At 40.1% G+C, this 23,715-nt stretch overlaps 2 protein-coding genes across 6 annotated transcripts in view; one reads left to right on the top strand and one right to left on the bottom strand.

Moving 5' to 3' along the window:
• The window catches only part of SYN2 (synapsin II), a 195,429-nt gene that overhangs the window by 48,540 nt on the left and 123,174 nt on the right, over nucleotides 1-23,715 (bottom strand). Inside the window, exon 6 of the mRNA XM_054216069.1 lies at nucleotides 1,370-1,432. Within this exon, the coding sequence (XP_054072044.1) occupies nucleotides 1,370-1,432 (63 nt within the window). The remainder of the gene's footprint in view (nucleotides 1-1,369; nucleotides 1,433-23,715) is intronic.
• Nucleotides 1-23,715, top strand: part of TIMP4 (TIMP metallopeptidase inhibitor 4) — a 123,148-nt gene that overhangs the window by 78,484 nt on the left and 20,949 nt on the right. Inside the window, exon 1 of one of the 5 annotated variants that reach the window (XM_054216073.1) lies at nucleotides 14,703-15,252. The exons of the other annotated variants lie outside the window; for them this stretch is intronic. Within the exon in view, the coding sequence (XP_054072048.1) occupies nucleotides 15,126-15,252 (127 nt within the window). The 5' untranslated portion in view covers nucleotides 14,703-15,125. Of the gene's footprint in view, nucleotides 1-14,702; nucleotides 15,253-23,715 lie in introns of those variants that run through there. 5 annotated transcript variants of the gene reach the window in all.

The following is a 23,715-nucleotide window of genomic DNA, read 5'->3' as shown; positions in this document are numbered from 1 at the left end:
TTGCGTGTTAAATGGGGTCTGTGAGGCTAAAAGAAGCCATAAGGCCTAAGTATTTGCTCTCAACTCTCAGATGGAGAACAATACAGAGTAATTTGCCGTTTGAGAGCCACAAAACCAGACACGATGCCTGGTTTCAACTTATTTTCTGAAAACTCAATAGCATACGCAAAACTAACTGTGACCGATGGCATCACTACTCCTAGCAATGCCTTTAGGGAGGGCTGGGGTCCAAGGAGAACCTTTACTTGGACTCTGACACTAGGCGCTTCACTACAAATAAACTGGCATTTAATCTTTAAGGATTTTAAATATTTTATAGCTAAAAAAATCTAGATTTATTTCTAGACATTTGATATGCTGAACATTTCTGTGCATTATTTCCCTTTTCTTTAAGCAAGAGGTGAATACTGAAAGTACACTATAAACATTCTCATACTTCACACATGCCATCCACAGAAACCGCAGTTTAAGTCATTAGTGGTTAATTCTGCTCTCAATTAAATTGGCTGCTGGATTTCCACTGACTTACTAAGTACGAAATAAAGCAAAACAGTCATAGGCAAAAAACCATAACATACAGTACATCTTGCATAATTACTGAATAAAATACAATTAAATCAGTTTTCTATCGCTAGTAGCAAATATTATGCTCATGGAGCTTTTGGAGATTCAAGATGATAAATGTAACTATTCTCTGATGATTTGTTTTAGTAAAACACTTAAAGCACTCAAGTGTTTTCAGTGAAAGTGGTTAATCTGTAATGACTAGAAATTTTTACTGATATCAATGAAAGCTGGATTTAAATCCTACCCCATTGAACTATCACTGTGAGATAAGTGATATCAAAACAACTGTACTCACCACTGAAACGCAATTACTTTGGAGAAAGAAAGCAGCAGTTATATAGCGGTATGAAACAATCACAGAGAATACGTTAAGGCAGGAAATGAAGAAAAGTTCAGTATCAAGCTGAAACTAATAAAGAACCAAGGCAAACCCTTCCTATATTCCCGGGTCCAAAAAGTTGGATTGTGCAAACACACCTTGACTCTTAAATAGTTTCACTGTAGTCAAGTAAATTAATAAATGAGGTTCTGCTTCAAGAAGGCATCTCGGCACATTTCAAAGAACGTCCAATATAGGACAAATAAACTGAAAAGGCATTGATGTGAAAATAAATTATGTGTTTTAATATTTTCCTAAAGAGAGGTGCTTTCTTGAATAATAGACGATCAGAGATTGGCAAGGGTAGGGATCTCAGACAGAATTTGGACAATGAAAAGTTAAAATATCCAGGAAAGGAAAGAACATGCATGTTATTTTAGACAAACACCCGGGCTCCTAACATGCAGTAAGTAGCATCTGCACCTTTCCCATGCCTGAATGAGCATGTCCAATCTTCACAACAACAGGAAACGTTGGCATTGTGAGCTAAGGGGGGAAAAAAAAAGACATGTTAGAGAGAGCAACCTTGAGTTACAGGATTAAGCTACACCATTTATGAAAATTATTTAAACGTGACCCTAATGCAGCCAAAGCTGTTCTTGCCATGGGGGCACTGGACCACGTTATTCCTCTGTGTAAGACTGTGTGTGCTGATGAATTACTGTCTGTGTTTTCTGAGCGCTACGTTATTCCCAATATATACAATTGGTGTACTTCTATCTTAGCTTTTTTGTATGTCTTTCTTTGGACTTCACTTTTTAAACTGAATTTCTGCTATTTCCTATTTTATGTTGTGCTATTGTGTTTTCTGACCCATAAATTCACACTCTCCAAGATTATAATCATTAGTGATGTCAAACTAATCACCTTTTTTCTTTTCCCCATGATTTCCTTTCTTTAGCAAGGCTGTGAATTCTTTCTGTGACCACTTACGAAAGCAACGATATCTAATTCACCAAAAAAACTTTCTTTAACGGCAGATCCTAGCTTCTGTTACAGAATATCCCAATTCTCTAGGGAGGGCTCCAGCTTCTGCATAGAATGCAAGTAATAATTCAGCCACTATGCAAAGGCATATGAATATGCTTTATTCAACCAAATGATAACGGTTCTGTCTCTCAGAAAGTTCTGTGAATAACCAGTTTTGTTTCCATCATTCATTTGAAGACGTTTTAGATCTCTCAGTCATGGGTACAGCTGTCACTTCTTTGCCTTTTTTCTTCCACCTAAAACGTACATACATTGACCCTCTGTCAACCAAGCATAAATACAAATACTTAGTAGAACAGGATTATAATTAGAAATAAAAACCTGAACACCCTCAACACGTAATTAAACTGGGCAGAAGCGGGACAATAAGTGTTACGGGGTCTGAAACCTTCATTTAGTACCAAACTTTAAGAGAGTAAATACAATCAAAGGCAAAGCTGATGCTTTAGAAAAGAAACTCAGAATTCTTACAGATCTTATGTGAAACTTATTTTCCAAAGAAAACTTATTTTCCAAATACTTACAAAGGATTGTCAAGAGGTTAAGTGGAGGTCACATTTATCTCACTGTGCTTTGCACAACTTTGCACAGGAACACACAAACAGATATTTACATGGAAAGTATCATGGGATTGTAAATACTGACATTAAGATCAAGAGATAAAGAATGGGAAGGTCACTTGGCTTTGGGTAACATCCAAACCTATTGGTAGGGTTATGAAGCTAACTAAAATTTACACACGCTTTTCCTATGTTTTAAACATTTTTTTCAATACGATTTAAGGATGCCTGCTTTAAAAAATACTTAAACTGAAAGGCAAATCTGCACGAGAACAAGTGAGAACAAGTGGGAAACACTGCAAGGTACATATTCTCTACTACTCACCACGGGATTCCCAGTACCATACACGTGTCTCTTCCTTTTCTCTTTTTTTGAACGGACTTTCTCTGACTTTCCTAAAATGCATTCCAATGCAATATTGTTGTGCTCCGACTTTTGTTAAAACATATAAAGGACACCTAAGCTCACAAAACCAAGTCGCTTGGTTTTTGTCAGGATCTCAGTTTCTGCTCTGCCTGATCAGAAGAGAAAGGAGGACCCTGCGGATCTGCTCCACGAGCACTCCAGAGTTTTCAACGCCCGAGGAAAGGACAGGGCCTGGCAGCTGTCAGCCGCCGCACCGGCCACGCAGCTCCTGCACTGATTTCTGCCGCAAAGCCAAAGCTATGTCTTTTCAGGAGAAAGCCAGATTTGATTTAGAGACTGCAATCCCAGTTAAATTATTCCATTAGTTAAGTAAAGACGTCACAGACTTATCTTCTGCCAGGGCATCCTTGAGATCTGAAATCAAGGCCCACCGCCACAGGCAGGCGGACCACTCTGAAACCCATCTCTTTAGAGGACGCGCCTAACTGCAGCCCCCACACTTCACTGCCTCTGGAAAGGCAACTGCTAGCTTTGGCAGAATTTCTGACAATTAACACTGTAGGAATCAATAACTATGAATACTTTGAAAGTCTTTTATTTAACTCTTGTTTAGGAACCATTTCAAGAGTTGGTCTTTAAATCCAAAATACGTTGATTTCCTTTTACAGACCCGTTTCAATCATCTAACCAATTTAAGTTAAGGCACGTAAGCATGAAAAAACTGATTAACTTCAAAATATCCAAAAGCACTTGCAAAAGCATTATACAGTAGAAGTCCCCTATACTGCAATTTTAAAATAAATTTCTTGCTAAACTGTAGGAATGCAAAGTCCTGTATACTCAACATCTAGTCACTTATTTATTGCTTTCATATTTTAAAACCAGCCCCTTTTTTTTTCCAAATTTTTTGGGGGAAGAGGGGGAACAAATCATTGCCTGACTCACGATTCATAAGGGCAGCACCACATTTTTCAACCACTGAACAGGGGTTTGTAATGGAAACGCTGGCAGACCTCTAACTATAGCAATACAAATGGCACTCCTGTAATTAAGAGGAACACGTATTTTCCCGTGATTCCACAGCTGTGGAATCCTCTGTGGGCCACAGGAAATACAAAACCTGCGCTAACATCATTTAAGGCAATAGAGTTCATTTTGCTGTGGAGTCCGATACCCGGATTTCGTGTGGTCTACCACATCCCAGCGCAGACAGAGGGAAGAGCTGGCTGCAGGGCAAAAAGGCGCTGAACGCTGCATTTCAAACACCAGACACAAAAAAAGCCAGGCAGCACAGAAGGCAGACAAATGAGCATTTATCCCAGCGTTCCTCTTGTGACAGGCCCATGAATTCAGGGCTGATGAAGTTGTAGTTAGTTTGGGGTTTGAACAGCATTTCCTTTATTCCTGCTCTTCCTTGAATTACCCCAGTTTTCCCTTTGCAGATGGGGACTAGACATGCGCCATCATGCAGTCACTTCCCTGCCACTACCTAATTTCCAGTTGTGCGCGGCATTGTTCTGCCAAGCAATAACAAAGCCTGAAATTTCTCAGTCAAATGACAGAAAACTCGATTTGAGTCCTCGCCCCAACTCTTCCCAATCTGCTCTTTTGTGTTAGTTTCTGTCTTGACTGAACAGCAGTCTCAAGACTTTTCATATATTTGGGCAAACATTATGTATGATACAACTGTGATAGTAACACCAAAAACTTACCGGCTCCGGGGCTTTCCTTTTAATTTACGTTATAGTTACTTGGTAGAGAGATACCTTGAAAGAAGATCTAGCATGTCTCAATGGATCCACTTTAAATAGAGCTGACACTGACAGGACTTATTGCCTGTTTTCTTTGAAATATATTGCTGGGGGGAAACGGCCATTTTCCAAAAATATTTCTTATTTTTCAAAGGTTTTCTTAAATTCAGAGAAGTATAAATTACACTGTGACAATTAAAAACTAAGGGGAAAAAATCAGGAAAGACCAACAACAGAAATTACATTAAGAAATCTGGCAAATTCACGTGTATGAGAGATGGAAATGGACTACACTGCATGAACCCTTCCACATTCATATAATACACATGAAATACATCTGAATATTAAAAAAAATAATTAGGATAAACATGACTTCTCTTCTAACTTAGAGAACAATGCCATAAACTATAATTATTAATTAGAGACAAAACAATACGTGTCAAGCATGTAATACAATTTTGCATAGTTATATATGAGTATGACTGGATTGGTAATAAATACTAGTAGCAACTGGAAAAACTGTCTTGGCTCTTTGCAGGAACCCATGTATGAAACAGTTGAGATACGTTACTGATATTTGCTAATATGATATTATTAATCAAAGTAACATCCCTGACTATTAAAATGTTTTATCAGCTCCTAAAAACTGTACAGATGGATTCAGTCTATACGCTTTCACTTCTGTGGTTTTAACATCTCACATCACAATTTTAAATAAACGTGAAGTCTTACTTCAGCAGGCCATTAACCTAGAATAAGCTGCACAGCTCGTTTCCGTGACTAGGACTAGGCGCTACCAGCAGTAGGTACTACTTTGATCTGTGACCTTGAAGACGTGTTCCCTAGGAGAGCAAAAAGCAATTTTGTTTGCAGACAAAAGGCAACAGTGAAAAATCTTTTGAAGCAGAATCCTTTTAAAATCTGGATAACAGAAGTCTAGATTCCTAAGCTTCAAACTCAGAAATATTTAGCCTGGAAGTTGCTTTACTGAAATGACATGTTTTAATGGTTTCTGACATATATAATAGCAGGAATTCAATTTACATACTTAATGACCAGACAACTCTAATGGTTGTTACGACAAGGCACCATCAAACCGGGAGTTCACTCAAGTTTGACGTGAGTCTTACCGAGCATAGCGGGAATACTTTAACACCTCCCGCAGAGCGGGCACCTGCCTGAGGGTGAGAAGCCCATCCCAGCCCCGGCTGACTCCACTGCCGAAGGGCTCAAGGACAGAGGAGAACAAGGGATGAAATATTAGAGGTGATTAAGTCTGTAATGGAAAGACGACAGTATATATGGGTTTAAAATGTGACTGTAATATCCTGTCTGAAAAATCTTCATGTTTTTAATAAAATGTCTATCTTTTCCCTATCCAAATAACTATATATTAGCATTTTTCATTCACTACTGACAGGCAACCAGCAAAGCAATTATAGTTGCAATGAAACTGTTTAGATTTACAAATAGACAAAGAACTACCTCAAGCAGGAGTTATACTGATGGAACTACTAAATCCAGGGTGGATCTTGACCCAACATTCTGAAGTTGCAAAATACGTGCTAATTAAGGCAAGCATGCATTCACAGCCAATCATTTTGAAATGTGTCACAGAAGCGTGTTTCTCATGTCACCGTCGCTCAGAATTAGGTCATGACATCTGTTGGGTCAGCTAGTGTGAGACCACAAAGCGTTTTGAACCTGCTGGTGTTGGGAGCAGTAAGTTATCAAATCGCCCTCATTAAGGCTTCAAGTGCGTTGGATTTTTACTCTTCTGTTGATGTGAATTATTACATCAAACGTTCCTTTTCCACGTTGCCAGAATGATTTGCAAATTGGATCCAAACACAAATTAGGTTCAAAGATTCATTAGTTACTGGTCAGAACCTATTTTAAATGCCTGAAATCTGCAAAGTAATACTGTACTGCTTTTCTGAAATGTCAAGGTATTTTCAATATGTTGCATATGTTGTTTTCATGAAGGATTTAGGGCTGGCCTGTCTTCTGTTCTGATCCCATGTATTAATAATTACACTGAATGAACAGGAAAATGCAGAAAATTCAATCGATTTCAGAAAACACTGCAATTATCGCTCTTCGCTTTTGCTAGAAGTTAAGAAAAATTTGCCAAATTAAAACAGTTAAAAAAGACACTGATCAAATGCTATAGGTGCTCCAAAAGAGCAAGCAAGTACAGTGAGAACTGCTGTTGACACATCAGATAACCATTAAAAACATGGGTTCCAGAAGACTTCCCGAACACAAAAAGGTTTGAAGGCTCCTGACCTCTGATCTGGAGAAGCACCATAGGAAATAGCTAAACCAACTGCGTCCAGAACATATTTCAGTTTCAAAAGTAAGCATATCCTGCCAGCCAAAAATTAAGAAAAAACAGTTAAAGATAAACCACACAGTCTCCCCCTTCCTCTTCTCTTCAAACTTGGTGGGCGGTTTTTTTCTTGTTGAGAAAAGGAAGGAATCCATATTCCAGAAGACTTCATTTGTTATCCCAGCATGGAGTGTCTGTAACAGTATTCATCAGCACCATTCAAAACAGCCGGCTATATCCAGTGGTCTGTACTAATCGGCAGCCCAACAGCTACCCAGCCTGGGATGCTTGTTTTGTTTAAAAATACCATTTGGGAACTGCTGCCGAGTATGTGCAGAAGAACCGAATGGATACTGTTGGGTGTGAAATTTAAAAAAAAAACCCAAACCAAACACAACCCCAACGAACAACCTAAACCAATGAACAATACCAAAACTGCTCTGTGGAAAGGAAACTGTTAAATAGATGCTATAACGCTGACCGCTGAGCAGCTAATTAACAAAATTATAAAGCTCATGAATACTTTTCTGCTACTGTTGTGCTCATGAAGAACCACACTATTTTTACACTATACTGCTACCTGCATTTTCACTGCACTTTAATGACAAATAAAAAGTAGAATCGGTAATCTGGCATAGTACTTCTTACTAAGTAGTACTTAATACTTCTCTCCTTCCTGAATTCATCGCTATGATTTCCTCTAAGCTGAAGTCTGTGTCCTGTGCCTGCAGTTCCAGGGTAGCAGAAGGGAAAAAAAATCCCGTTCCTTGAACATGTCAACAAGAGTCATGTCCTTCCAGTGAACCTGACAAAATAAACTTTACTTGTGTTTTAGGAAGAAACAAAACACAGGCTGTAACTAGAGGCAGCTGGCAGCGCCATCGCCCCGGGGAACGCAGGTTCACTCTTCGGGATTTGTGCAGCCATCACAGATTTGACGTCCCCTTCTTACAAACCCACTTCTGCCTTGTCACTTTACTCTCTTCTAAACTCCAGCCAAACCTAAGGCTCTTGGTCAGAAATCCTGCTTCATTCTTTTTTTTTCCTGAATGGAGTTTAAGTTAGTTTCGGTGTGTGACATAGTTTTACCACAGTAGTTTTTGAAGGAATTGTCTGATTAAACATCAACTTTGAAATCACAGGACTGTATACAGCCGGTTCTGTTAGCTTCGATGACTAAATGCCCCCATCCCTGTTCATACACACCTAAGAAACCTCTTGGCTTTTGGCACTTTAGGGTATTTTTATAGACGGTAACACTGGCCAGAGTTCTCTATATAAAACCACCATGACTAGTCACTAAAAACACTTTATTTTATTGAGCTATGAAGCCCATATACTCTTAACTAGGTTCAAGTTTGAAAATGAAACGCCATTTGCAAAATTCTGACAATTATAGCTATTTTGGTTGTTTCCTTTCTGACCGGCATACTCTAGAGAGTACAAATTTGCTGCATGTGAGTTCTCTGAGAACAGTAAAGCTGACTTACAATTACAAACACTTTAATTAGATGAGCATGAAAATCTAAAAAGCCAGTTACTTCATGACCCGCTGACTGATGTCACAATAGCAAGGACAAACTATCACGGCTTGTTAACTTTTCACCTACGCCAGCGTTTTAAAACTGAAGATTCTTTGCACTATGAGCTTACATAGAAAAGCATCATTTTATTGTATTAATTTTTAATATCTGACCACCTAAAGATTTCATAAATCTGCTTATCATGCTTTTTACTGTAGAAAGAAGTATCCTAGTTTGATATACTTACACAATACCTACAGGCACCATTATCACCTTCTATAATCTGAAGTGAAGCTTATTTAATGAGTAGATGGCTCTACAGTTACCCAGCGCAATCTTCATCTGTATCAGTTTGCATTTTTCCATATGTAATGACAATAATACCTATCATTTCCGTTTTCAGAAATTTCTGGAGTTTATAAGGCTGGTTTACTTGAGCGTCACCCTGACATTTCTTCACTGTAAATCTATTAATTTAAAGTAAATCCTTAAAATTTAAGCTTCATACACTAAAGTGGTCAAAGGCTTATAAGTTCTTCTGCAATTTAAGTACTTTTCAACAATGCTTAGAGTTACACAATATAAGCTATTTTATTTCCAAGAGATATAATTTGAATCCTTGTAAATTTACTTTGAATTCCTCTAAGGTATAATGTAAAACATAATCAAAGCTGTATATAAAAATAAAACTAGGCAAAGATCATCTGCTAAAAAAAAAAAAAAAAAGCCCTCTGCTGGCAACAATACAGAAAAGACAGTTTTTTGAAGGTGGTATTTGCCCTGGCTTTAATGTCCTCATGGTTGAGTTGACTAGAAAAGCCACAACGGGAAAAAAAAGAGGGGGGAAAAAAACCAGCAGTGACAAAAAAAAATAGATGTTGCATAAACATGACTTACCTCAAGTTCAGTGTTTAAATATTTATCTTTCCAATAATCCCCAAGCAAAGTTCATTTAACCACTCTAGTTCCATGTAATTTATTTCTGGAATATGCATCAGACTAAATCTAATTTTGCTCTGCTTACTTTGGAGAAAGGAAATTAAAAGTGAAATAATGAAGGTGGCCTTTTATTTCCCAGAAACAGGCAGGAAGAGCCCTAAATCAATAAACAAGCAGAAGATGTACCTTCTCTGGTCTGTTTGGTTTTAAGAAAACACAATCTCAAGATAAAGTCAGGGCTCGGCCACGCAGAAGCTCTCCGTCACCAGCAGGGGTAGCTCGACATATTCCTCTCTTAATTACGAAAAGCAGAAACATCCCCCTTAAAGAGCTCTTACTCTCAACAAAGAGAAAGAACAATTCAGAGATGTCCAGCCAGATTTTCCACTGCCTTGTACCTTGACAGGAAAAACTAGGTGTAACATTCTCTCTGTCCGGGAAAACATTTCACACAAGTGGCAAGCCGAAGGAGAGTCCGATAGGCTTCGTGTTAGCTTTTTGGAAATAGGGGCATTAAAGAAATTTAAAAGCTCAAGTGGATAAAAAGAGTAGAGCTTTAATTTGATCAGCGTGCCCAGGAACTAAAGAGAGGTAAATGCACCTTAATTGTAATTTCTTTATTCAAAACAGAGAGTTAAAATGGCTTATAAACTAAAGAAGTGCAATATAGATCGGCCCAGGGAAACGCTGGGCCCCCTCAATTCCCACTGCAATAACGGGAGCTGATGCCACGCGGGGGATTCCGAGCACCCTCGCAGACGGTTACCACCACCTCATGGCACTGGATGTAAGAAACCAATTCTCCTGGTACTCACTGACATGAACACAAGTTTTGACATGATCTTAGGTACAAAGTGACACTATCACGCAAATCTGAACCAGGAAATCAATCTAAAATACATTTGTCTCCACAACGATTTTCAATTAAAAGAGAACAGTTATCTAAACCAACGCAGATGTGCTCTGATGACAGAAAAATCTCCTACGTTCAATACCTGTACAGCATGCAAACAGAAACTGTCATTAAAAAGAAAAACGTTAGGTATAAAGTCAGCAAGTCAAAAAGAGCGGTTCCCACAGATCCCTGGTAGAAATTCTGGAGAAAACAAAATCTTTGCAGAGACAAATTATATTTTGATTTTGGTACATCAGTTTTTCATTCCGTTCCAATCGTTCTACCAACTATTTAGCAAACTGCTGCCTCTAAAACCAAGTAACATTTTGACATCTTATAAAAAAAATTCCCAAATTGCTGTGTCTATAAACTGCATAGGGTTTTTTTACCATAGAATTTAGGAAGTGACAGCTATAAATGCTCTCCCTTTTGAAGCAGGCTACAGTACATATGGAGGCACTGGAATTGAAAATCCATGAAACCTCATCTATTTTGTGAAAGACTCTTCTAATTTTGAATTTTCTGCCTGTTTGTATAGGTTTTGTACAAGACGTGTACCGTGACTGTGTCAGTTAAACGGAAACAGTTTTAAGGAAAAACAAATGCAATGCCAAATGAGAACGAGGGAGAAAAGAACTTGAGCACAGCATGAAGAAGGCGACAGATAAGCTATTACTGTGGAGAATCCTGCCTGCTGTCATTCTAAAATAAGATTCATTTGCCACAAAGAAGAGGGAATAAGACTGATACGGATAAAAACTTATACCCTGTAGCCTGCTAGAAGCTAACGCACAGGGCAGGCAGCTCAACCAAAAGACACTGTGTCCATTCCAACAGCTTGACAGCTGGAAGGGACAGCAAGGTGTCCCCGTGATGATTAAAGAGCCTTTGAGAAAGGACAATCCCCGTGCAACACAGTGCAGCGCTCCGTGACACGACTCCAAGTGTCCGCTCCGACCTGCCAGAGAAACGCTCGTGATCGGTGCCCGGGAACCGGGTGAGAGCAGAGCGTGGAGGAGAGGTGACCAGGCTGCGCCGCCTCTCCCCACGCCAGCTCCTCACTCATCACCTGCTGCCCCCAGTAACTCCCGGGGAAGAGATGAAAGTATCATCTCAGCGCGAGTTTCCCCTGGAGTTCAGGGGAAGCAGTCGTTCACTCCACGGGACTCTGCACACGTGGCATCCAACAGGAGGAGACCTAGTGTTACTAACATGGGTCTCTAGGGGCTGTCAGAAGAGAAAGAAACAAGGATGGTAATTAACGACCAGAACGCTGTTGATAGATGCTAATGCTTCGTTGTAAGAATTAGCAAGGATCATGACAACAAAAGCCCCTCCAGAATTAGAAGTCCTGTGCAAAGTTAGAAGTTGCACTGAGAAGAGATGAAGCTGATGAAAAATGCGACTGTTGTCAGCTTCCCTGCCTGGTTTCCGTATCACACGCATCGACAAATACAGTGGATTATCCACAATTCTCTCTGTCTTCTTGCGTTTTACTAGGAAACAGAAATTAGTTGTTCGACACTAGGCTTGCTTTGCTAGACAGAAAGGAGAGAGAGCCAAGTGGTTTTTCTGCTACATCAATGATGAACTGAAGGAATCGGTGACTACATCCCTTGATAAATGAGCTTTGCTGTTTCTCATTAGCAAGTGTTAGCTGTATCAGAATACGCCCAAGAGGTGGGCATGAGCTTGACTAGTATTACGACATAATTTGCCATGATATCATGGCTTACTTATCAAACTAAAGGAAAACAGGCATCATAGTATACAGTGTAGTGAAAGAAACCCATTTATACAAATAGTAAAAAGACCAGGTATTTATTTTGCATCGGTCTGCTTATATTTATAAAATGTTGGCTACAATATCTCTACTATCATTTAAGATACAAGATTATTTTGCTTAAAAGTTAGGCAAGGAATATTTATACATCTCTTGCAAATAATCTTTGCATTTTACAAGGTGAAGATCTAACTGCAGTACAGAATGGGTGCTGAGCTTAGGGTTTCTTTTCAACTCTCTAAAAGTAACTTTCCTAATACAATGCAAAATACTAACAATATACAATATCAAAAAGGACAAGCTAAACCCTAATGCTTGCTGATACTGTTCAGAGGTAGCAGGTACTCAGTCACTGTACCGATATCAGTAGAAGCTGCAGGTAATATTTTTCTCCTCTGAAAAATGGACTAAAAATGCATTTTCTTGCATTTGTGAGAGCATGTTCCTGAGTATTGAGATTTTCAGACTTATTAAAATCCCTGTCAAATGCTATCATGTAAATATACAACCTAGGACTGACCGGTGGACACATCTCCTTTTCTTCCTGCTGTTGTGACCAGTTGTTTCACACTAGGGCTGAGAAACCTTCTAGCCACAAGTTTCACTAAAATCCCCGTTACCGCTGAAAGGTCTCCTTGCGTAGAGCACTTTCCCAGCGACCTCTCTTGTGGCCATTGCCTTCTCTAAGTGCTTTAAATATTCCACCTGTGTACAGGTGGCTTTGAAAGACTCTTAAACAAGGGTAGCTGCAGGCGATACCATATAAGATTGTAATTAAAATGTGGTTTTATGGCATTTGTACAATTACCGCATGAGATTTAGTTTTAGCAGGTTTACACCTCCTCACGTTCAGTTGAACATAAGTACTTAATTCTCAAGTATGTCTACAGGACAGTTGTGCGTTAATTTTTAACTTTTCACAAAATTATTTTTATATTTTGTTATAAGCATAATATTTTTAGTTTGAGTGTACAATTAGTTTGATTGCACTAGATAGAAAGGTCTCCAGGACATGCAGAGCGCAGTAGCCTGACGTGCTGTTCCAGACAATCTTAGGGAACACGTGCCTTACTCAGCCATGGACTAGGTAGCCCTGCACGCTCCATGGCAGAGAAGACACTTTGCCCAGCATATTTCTTTATTATCTGAATTTGACTGAAACAGAAATTAAATTGGTCTATTTAGATCATCTATAGCAGCAGCCATGTGATGTCATCTGGAAACCAATCAATGGCTCTCAATTAATTCCTTCATCACTTTCCAATCCTGCTGCCCTGAGCGAGACTTGAAAATCAATACTCCTAGAACTACTGACCACAGAGGCCACTAAAGTACCTGCTCGGGGGGGTGTGGGGGGGTTCAGCCTTCTTGTAGCTTGAACTTCCTGCGTGAGGTTTCAGCCTCACATCTTTTTTATCTTTCCACTCACATGAAAAGCTTCCTGAAAGAAGTAAGTTTCCTCCAGGTAAGAATGGAAGTGTTCACAGGTCTAAATTATTTTCAGGTGTTAGTCCTGGACTTGGCCAAAACTTCAGACTGAAAAAATAAAAATTAAAGTATGGTTGCTTGAACTAAATCAGGGCATAGTGTACAACATTCCTGGCTCAGCTTTTGAACGTACATCTAAAATCTAAAAATGAGACCCAATTCTAGTAATTCTGAATATTTGCATATTTTGTTTTTCTTTAACAGCCAAAGTGTGTCGGGGGCGGGGGTGTGTGTGGGTGTGTGTGTAACCAACCAAGAATCAGAGCACTAACACTGCTCTCTGACCTCTTGCTGTTCAAAAATAAAATAAATCTGCTGCTGCTGCGGACCACGTACACATCTATATAGAGACAGCGAGCTACTTTGTGTACGCCTAAATCACAGCCTCAACAAGACATGTTTTCACAAGTCTGGATTGAAATGGTTCAAATTATGTTAATGAATATTCAATACCGAAGCTTGATTTGTGAAGTGACAAAACGTGCAGTCCTTTAAGCACTTCTGTCCTGCATGCCAATCTATTTTATCAATGCATTTTATTACTCTCTAATCAAAGCTTCTGCTGCTCCTTCATGAAACAACTGTTTTACAAAAGAGGGTGTGTACACGTCACACATGCCCAGATCGCTACAGCAACCAAAGAGCTGAAGTTGAAAAAGATTTCCGAAGTCTTGTATTTATGTCTGTGGTCCCTGTATAACAGGAGCCAGAAAGTGCAGACACAGATCCGTGTCGATTAGAGCTTGCATTAATAAGGAAGGCAGAGAAAGAGCCGTGCCTCCAGTGTACACCAATGGTATCTTTTTCCTTCTTATTTTAAATTAAATCTGCGATGAAATAATAAGAAATGCCTTTTATTGCAGCTTTTATTTTTAATGCTTTATTCCTTGTAACTACCGATTGTTCAGGGCTCACAAACGGAGCATTGAAACGTTGCCTTTTCATGAATGAAGTTCTGTCCAGCCTGCAAACAGGGACGTCATTCCAAGAAAATGCACAGAAGTGCCGGGGAAGATGAGGGACTGCAAACGAAAACAGAGCTTAAGAAAGGACAGCTTTGTTTACTTGGGCAAAAAAGAGAAGGTAGCAGAACTAGTTTTTCAATTCAAACTAGCAGGAAATTTGCTAGAAAAAGATAAAAATCTTCCTCCTGCTAAAGAGCATAAAATCAGCTTCAGAGACTTGTAAAAGATGTTTTTGCAAAAGGCTTTTGATTATTAATAGTTCTACTGACTCATAACAGCAACATTGCAATGCTTGCTAAGGTAACCTCTCTGCTGGTACAGTAACTTTCACCAATGATGTGCTTTTTCCTCGGAGGAAGGCGGAGTTGGGAGTTAGTGTCAGGGCCATAAATAAGAGGGTCCCACGCCAGGGAAATGAGAAGTCAGTGAACATCCGCGGGTACTGCGAGCCAGCATTAGAGGGCTTCCCTCAACCGCCCCGCGCCGAAACTCCACCGCCTGCGGAAGCGCTCGGCCAGCCGGCAGCAAGCTCAGCTGGAAAACCAAGCCTAAGAAAGCTTTTTCTCCCGGCCGAGCGACCAGCGCCATGAGCCCGCTGGCCAGCACCTTGCTGTTGTCGGCGCTGCTGGTGCTGAGCCGCAGGCCGGCGGAGGTGGGGGCCTGCAGCTGTGCCCCCGCGCACCCACAGCAGCTCATCTGCGACTCGGCGCTGGGTGAGTCACCGCTCCCGCGGGCGCCGCAGGGAACGCGATTAACCGGGGGGCTCAGGCTCGCCCAGGATTCTAAAAGCAAATGACTGCAGAGATCCCTTCTAAAGAGAGGGCGATGGAAAAAAAAATAAATTACAGTAGCTGTTCTGCTTCTCTTGTTTTTCCAGAACATTTTGTGGTTACAAATTGGTGAAACTGCTTTATTATTCAGTGCCTTTTCTTTTTTTTTTTTTTTCTCTTCCCCAATAGGAACAGCTTCTATATTAAGTCCTAACTTAGAGTAAGCAGGGAAGAATACCTGAACTTTCAAATGGCTACTGGTAACAGTATCTGTAACGGAATATTCTATCTAAATGTGTAACTAAATGTGTTATTCTATCTAAATGTCTGCTATGTGTAAATTATGCACATATATATTTTATATAGCATTTTGGGGGGAAAAAAAAAAAAAAGAAAAAACTCCCCAAAAGAAAAGTCCCCAGTGGTAACATGTTGAAACACTTGATCTTTGTTCTGCTATACTACAATTTCTTTAATTGGTTGTGGGGTTTTTTTTTGTCATTTTCCAAAAATACTTGAGCAGGAAACTGATAGGCCCTTTATTTTCTGCAGATAAACTGGCTACAGCAGTTCTGTATAAATATAACTTTCCAGTCTTTAGGACGATTGTGTTTCACGATACTCAGTCAGCGCCGTGGTTGTCAAACAACTGCTAGAAAGAAACTAAATATCTCAAAATTAGACTGCATGGGGATAAGAAAATGTGACATTTTGCAGTCTTTTGATTTCATTAGCTGAAGCTAAGGCTGGTTAGCTTCCATCTAGTGTGAACAGTAAATGTAGAACATGAGTTTCCAAAGTGTCACAAAATTAGCATCTCTATGGGGCAGGCAATACCTTCTGCATACTGATTAATTGCTTTTATCCCCTGACAGAAAATCTTTGTAGCCATGACAAACCCTCAGCTCTGTTTGTGGCCATCAGTTAAATTGGTTTTTAATCTGGTTGTGTTAAGCAATCTCTTTCATGAAGTTACCTACACCAGGCACTACAAACCTGGGGTTGTTCGAGGTGTGAAAGAAAATAGAAGTTGTGCTACCAGGAGCTAAACCATATGCATATCCCTTTACGGTACCAGCCCGCTGCAGTCCATCATTCTAAGAAAGTGACAGTTCTTCAGCAGACTTAATGTGGAGATTTTTCTCAATAAACAACTTCACAGAGGAAACTCAAACTACTCACTTGGAGCCATCTTCCTTAGGGAAGCCATTCTGGCCACTCTTATTATATCTATTGAGATTTATTCCATTCCTAGATACGTTTTACAAATGGTAGATATATGCTACTTTTTATTTATAGTTGAATACTGAAGACTGTAAATTAAAACTACTTTATATCTGGCCTTGATGCTCAAGCTCTCACTTCTACAAATATTCCCGCTTAAATTAATTGCGCCTTTTCGCTAAGGAATGTTTACATCAAGGATCCCTTTCTGTATCATTTAAAACCAGTATTTCTGTATGTTATAAAATGATAGAGAGGTGTAGATATTAATTCATAGAAATATGTGTATACATATTTTTACATATGCATTAGCCTGTATGTAGACATAAAACCTGCTCTAAGCCTTTATGGCAGAATTATCTGACTTGCTTTGGCCACACCACCTTGCCTAAGCAGAGCAGAATGACTTTAGAGCAGCTGGGGCAGAGGGGGCTCCACCGCCCAGCCTGGCATCCAGCTCCTCCATCCCTGACGCCAGCGCCCGCTTCTCCTGCCCCGGGAAGGGCTGGAGCCCCGGGCACAGCTCCATGCCCCGGGAATCATAGAATCACAGAATCCCCATGGTTGGAAAGGGCCTTTGAGATTATCAAGTCCAACTATACACACACAAAAAAACCCCTACAATCTCTGCCACTAGAGCATGCCCTGACACGGCAAATCCGCAGCCCCCCTCCGTTTGGAGCAGAGCGGGCCTGAAGCCACAGCGGTGTCCTTTGGGCCACCCGGTTCTTCAGAGGGACTGTGAAACCCAGGCCGTGCTGTTCAATATCCCATGCACTACCATACCTCAAACCGCTCCTGTTAATATCACCGTGTCTAGACATTTTTTTTTTAAATATTTAAGATAATTAAAGATTAGATTGAAGATTTGTACTTTAACTTCAACATCTTCATACTTCCTCAGCTACCAAAACCTGTGGGAGCTGGATGCTAATCCAGCTATTTCCTGAGATTATTCAACTTTTTTCAGTTATTTTTAAGTTCATCCATTTCTGTACCCACAAACACATTCAAGTATTTCCTTGCAGAACAAACCCCTAGCTCATCTTATAAAAAAAAAAGAAAGAAACCATGTCATGCCTCTAAATTCCACAGTAAAGTAAGAACTGACACAAAGTCTCAGTGTTGCTCACAGAGCTACCAACCACTGTATGTACTCCAGTTACTGCATTATTTCTCAGTTTCACTATAAATCCGTAACAGTTTTGTTTTCCTTTGGGATCCCTTGTGATTTGGGTGGAGTGAAAATGGAGGTGGAGGGGGTTGAATCAATAGACACGACTTGAGGCACTAACTGAACGTGTGAAGCCACTCAGAAACCTTCGCATTCATAGGAGATACTCCAGAAAAAATAAGCAGAGAAATTCATTAAATCTGGGACAAACTCTTTTCACTTTTACTTCTGTTCACGTGGTTAGTGATGTGACATTTTGCCTTTTACTGCTCCACTCTTTCTAAACACCCACAGCTACCACACCACCCGAGTAACCTGGTAGAAATAAGAGGTTTCCCGACAGAGCCAGGGGACGAGAAAGCTTCTGGTCCTGCAAGGTATTGGGCCAGAACTGCAATGGGGGACGAGAGACGAGCCCTGCAGGCGTTACACGGCTGTACACCGCAGGAAGAACAGTAATGACGGGTAGTACATCACTAGTGCCATGCTTGCCTGGCCTTGGGGGTGTTACTCTTCCCACTTAGCCTGAAGAAGGTGTGATTTCGTACAAATCTGAGCAGCCTTCATGAACTTCTCAGTAGTTTTAAATTTCACTTCAAAGAGAGGCAAATCCTCATTTGTAGGAAGCGCCTGGCACCATGAACATACACGGCTTTTTTTAATAAAAGGGAGATTCATTCCTTTTATGTTCTTCTGACTTGTGCTGAGGGTCTCCTAAAATGTGCTGGATGCCTTCAAACCCCACCGAACACCTACACTCCTCAAGAGGACTTGCACTGGAACTGGAGATGGGAGGTTTCTGAAACAGCAGTTCTGCTAATCAGCAGCGCTGACCTCCTCACCCCACCAAATAGCGCAGGAGGCCTTCCCCCGCCAGAAATGAAACGTGGTGAGGATGTGCTGTTTAACATCTCAAATTCAGTAGTGAGGCACCATAGTTTCAAATCGATGAATGAAAATTCCTCTGATAATGGCCTTTTGGGAGAGAACCGTGGATGCAATTGAGTTCATCAGATAGTGCCAAGGTAACAGATTTCCCTTTTGCCACTGACTACGGTCTCCCCGGACTCAATTCTAAACCGATGTTCACATCAAATGAGACAATCTGGAGAGAGAGATGGCGTACGTGGAGAGGGCCGACTCCTTCCTAAAGCCTGTCACTTGTCATTCAAGCTCGTTCTTCCCCCTTAGGCATACGCAAGGTTCTTTTTTGGACAGTAGGACAAATATGTAAATACTTTGCATTTCTTAGCTACGTAACGCCCATCTTCAGCTATCTTTGTCGTAGCTACGTACAGCCTATGTTTAAAGTTAGATGTATTCTTTCTGATTTAAACTGTCTTATGGTTGTTGTTTTTTCTTAAACATACACCAATAATGATAGTTTTACTGAATATCAGGCACCACCCTCCAACAGAAACGACTAACAGATCTTGAGTACAAATAAGTCTATAACACAGCTTCAGAGAACAGTTCTATAGCTTTGGAGAAGAGTGGCCCGTTTTGAAATACGATGGAAGCTTCGCAGCTGGAGCTTGGCAGCCTTTTCGGCCTGTTAAAATCTCGTAAGATCACTGAGATCAGGCATTGTAAAGATGTGCCAGATGATATATTAAATTTTAATCACGTTTAAAAATAACAGTAAAAATTTTATTTAAATACACCCGAATTAAGTTTTCAAAGTCATCTCCCTCTGGGATAAAATTACAATATGCTATTTCTTTAGTATTGAATTCCATATTAAAACTTTCATGGCTCAGTGTCCCACAATTTTTCCTCTCTGCAATATAATACCCATTTTTGTACTGGAATGGATTAATTTGTACATTATTAGAGTGGGAAGTAACTTTACCTGATGGGGAAAATCAGCATTGGAAAACCTATTAGAAATGTAGACAGCACTTCTTCCAAGTTAGGGGAGAAAAGGTGAACAGTGACATTAAAGTCAACTTTATATTTTATTCTCACTCTATTAATGTTATGCGCACTCACCATACTTTGAATCTCACAAGCCTACTTGCTGTGCACAGCGCCATCATGCAGACACTGATTACTCGCACGTTTAGGTTGATAAGCACCTTCAGCGGGGGTTTTGACGCAGAATTAAGCAGCTATGTCATTAATCTTCACGTGTTTGGGAGTACCGCGTTCGCGCAGACAGTAATAACCACACCACGTAACAAAAGCCCATTAAAGACAGGGATGCGACAGGCCTTAGCCTTCTGTGAGGGTTCCCACAGAGTCCCATGAGAAACCCCAAGGCCTGACGTGGTCGCTGCAGGGCAGGGGCAGGACGGCCCCACTCCGGAGCAGGGAAAGGTCATGGTACTTGGCGTATGATCGGCATTTACGTTATCGTCCTGCCAAATAAAGGCAGATCTTACTGCTTCGTAGCAGTGTCCTTCCTCTAGAGTGGAGATCAGGGACAATAATGCACAAGGATATTTCCAGAGTAACTCCTCCCTGACTGGAAAGGATTCAGCTACATTTCTCAGGGGTCCCACACAGAGATGAAAGCTGAGTTTCCACTCCAAGAATTGTGAATTCTTGGAATCGTGAATAACCTACTGGACTTTCACAGTTCTAGTTCTCTCTCAAACGAGAGGCAAAGCACAGCACCTGAGTGTGCTTCTTGCAAGAATTATTAGGAAAGAGAAGCTGTGAGACTGTATTAGTGCCATTGAAAGACCGTGCTGTCAGAACAATATTTGCAGAACCCTAATTATATTAACCAGTGAATCATCTTATAAACCAGCTAGAAATTATACTAATCTCCAAAGTACCGTTATTCATAGTTGGTAGGTTTAATGCAGAGGTGCTGAAAATGAGGTAATTCTCTTCCCCTGATGTCCTCAGCCAGTGGCTGAGAAAAACCAAATTCCAATCCTGTGCTCGAGGGAGTCCTTTAAGTGCTCAGGAAACAAGGCTGGCATGTAGGAACCATGCAGTCATACCCTTCCCAACGTCCACTTTTTGTTACGTGATCAGTATTAAGTTCATTAACAAACAATATTGATAAATAGACATTTTACCCTTAACGCACTTTCCAACACATTCATAAATGGTAAAAATACCAAACCCACCTTTCACCTCTTTTGGCTGTACGATGTCCCACCAAAGTCAGTTCTACGAACGGGGCATAGGTTGCTTTACTTTTGTACGTGTGAAAGAATTACACAGTAATTTTTCTTACTTGTCTGTCATGCATACTTTTATGCACATTAATAGTATTTTCAAGGAAAATTCAAAACCCACCAAAACGACATGAATCTTAGGAAGTTACTTAGTTTAAAGTAGCTACTGATGCACTTAGAGTGAAGCTCTTAACAAAGAAAAAGCATCCGCGTCCCTGCCAAGGCCCGTCACTGGTACAAATGCCTGCATATTACAATTAAGTTATAATTGCAGCACATACACATTTCTTGGCATTGTAGCCTGAAACGTCAAAATGCTTTCAAAAATACAAACAATGACGGCACTGGGTGCAGAGATGCGGTGCTGTTAATGACTGCTTACAACTACGGGTATTTGTACCTGTCTGCTGAATGTTCGATGACGCGCTTCAATACTCACGTTCAATGAATTGTGGAGCGCTGCTATGGCAATAGCAGTTGGAGTCCTTCCATTCACAGATGATATTTAACAAAATGTTAGTGAAACAGCTTCGGAGGATAAAGACTGAATTTCTTGTTTGTGAGTAGGAAGTATTAATGAATAAGATCTACAAATAACCCCACACCTACTTCAGGTTTTAAGACAGAAGCAAACATTTTGAGGACTTACTTCAAAATTCCATGTCTAGTTACTTTCCTAACTTACTTTTCGGTTCTGAATGTAAGACTTGAATTGCATTGCCAATATCATGCAACTCTAGGAAATCATTTCCAATCTTCTGTAATTACCGTTCTTCAGAACCCTGCCATTTCAGCATGAAAATGGGGCTCAGTCTGGAAAAATGCAGTCACTCTCCTTTCCTTTGCTTTCTGAACTTTTTCGTGGCAGTGTTCCCAACAGCTTAAAAGTTGTAGCTGTAAAATGAGGTGGCATCATGGAACTGAACAACGGGACAGAATTTTAAGGAGCCAAATCCGCTGGGCACAACGCTCCTGTCAATCAGAAGGTAGCTGACAACCATAAAATAATTTAGCTTTAGTGAAAAAAACAGAGCTGAGTATTGTGTAGCAAAACGAAATCTGAGAAGAATTATGCTGGTTGCCTGATTTAGAAACAACTCAGTACACTGACTCATTGCTGAGGATGCTATAAATGCAGGATAAGAAAATCCAGACCTGTGTGACTTTGATTTAAAAGCGTGCATTATAGTGCGAAGAAACTAAAACCCCATGATTTCAAAACCAACATTCTACACACGCTGTGCGGAAAACAAAATGCGAGCTTAGAAACAAAGATTAAATAATATAAAACGCAGAACATGAAAGACTGCCAAAGGCTTAATCCTATTAATCTGCCAACCGTAATCCCTAACTTTCTCATTAAAAAGTATCTCAATAATGTGGGGTTTCTTCCGCGCGGAGGAAGGGGCACGCAGCTACGAATGGAAATCTACAATAACATTATGGATGTTGTTCTACAGACTTTAGAGTATAAAGAGAGTGTTATTCTTCAGCTGAAATTAGGCAGATGTTGATTACTAGGCAAATGATGTGGTATTTGAGGCTTGTGAAGTAGAGAGAAATATTTCTGGTAACATGAGTAGCAGCTGTAAAAACAGTGCAGGAAAAGAAAACTGACCTTGAACAACATTAGGAAATCATGCTGGTTTTTAGGTAGTATTTAAGTTAAAAGAATACCACACATCTGTTAAAAATACGCTCACCTCTTGTATTTGAAACTTTATAAAATCTAGATTTTAAAACCTCACTCTCATAAACTGAATGTATTCTTCTAATTAAAAAAAATAAAACTGCATAATCTTCTGGTTTAACAAGGAAGCCAAACCCCACCAACTCTTGCCTTCAACACAAGGAATTTTTGCATCCTGAGCCAAAAACACACCGAGATTCACAAAATCCTGACCTACCTGAGAGCCCTAATGAGCTTCAGTATAGGCCTCCTACATTTTGAAAGCCTCAAATGGAAATGCATTTTGGATGTAGACTAGCAGTTCTGCGCTAATAAACCACAGAAGAGTAACCAAATTCTGTAAAGCATTTACATTGAAAAATAATACCGTGCAAATTAATATCCATATGAAATGGAGACAAAATACTCCCTGGCATCTGCTTTATCGACTTCACGAGTGTTCATGGGGTTCGCAAACAGGCGTGTTGTTGGAACGCAGTAATTTTTTTCTGAATACAAATGCCTTGAATTACAGTGAACGATGAAATATCTATCATCAATATTTATCATCTAGAAAAGATGATAAATTTGCACATTTGCACAGTGACTGTATTAATTGGGTAGCGGGCCCCATACTGATTAACATGCTACACCTTTTCAAGTGCAATAGTGAGCTTTTCGTCAATATGCAATACATAGCTCTATTCACCATCTTTTCCTCCTCATTTTCTATTTCGTGTTGGGTTAGTAGAGTTTAGGTCTGTCCCACTGCTTACTCTAAAGTAATTTTCACCTTCAGAAACTTCCGTGTCCTTCTTTTAGCCCAAGCGATAAAACTTTCCTAGAAGGATTTGATTTTTCAGTTAGAGATATGATCGTTACCTCACCACATTTAACCTCCTCATGCAACTGGAGGCACGACCGAGACTACAAAATGCTCTTCCACACGCTGCTTTCCATAGAAGAAAGGAAAAAAGCCTGCTATGGTTACAGTTACCTTCTTAACAAGCTCAGTGGTTACAGATCCAGAACACTTGTGTCCAAACAGCCCACTAAGTTCCACTACTTTTCTTCCCTGTGATTTCAGAAAGCGTGGTTCAGTTAATTACTGTGCTGGGGACTGAAGTTATTTTACAGATGGCTGTAAACATTTATTCATGCGATAACAGAAAACTAAGATACAAAGCAGGAAAAATAGAATTGCC

The sequence above is a fragment of the Rissa tridactyla genome, chromosome 10, assembly GCF_028500815.1.
Source record: "Rissa tridactyla isolate bRisTri1 chromosome 10, bRisTri1.patW.cur.20221130, whole genome shotgun sequence".
NCBI classification, from domain to species: domain Eukaryota; kingdom Metazoa; phylum Chordata; class Aves; order Charadriiformes; family Laridae; genus Rissa; species Rissa tridactyla.
This window is presented reverse-complemented; position numbering and strand designations above follow the sequence as displayed.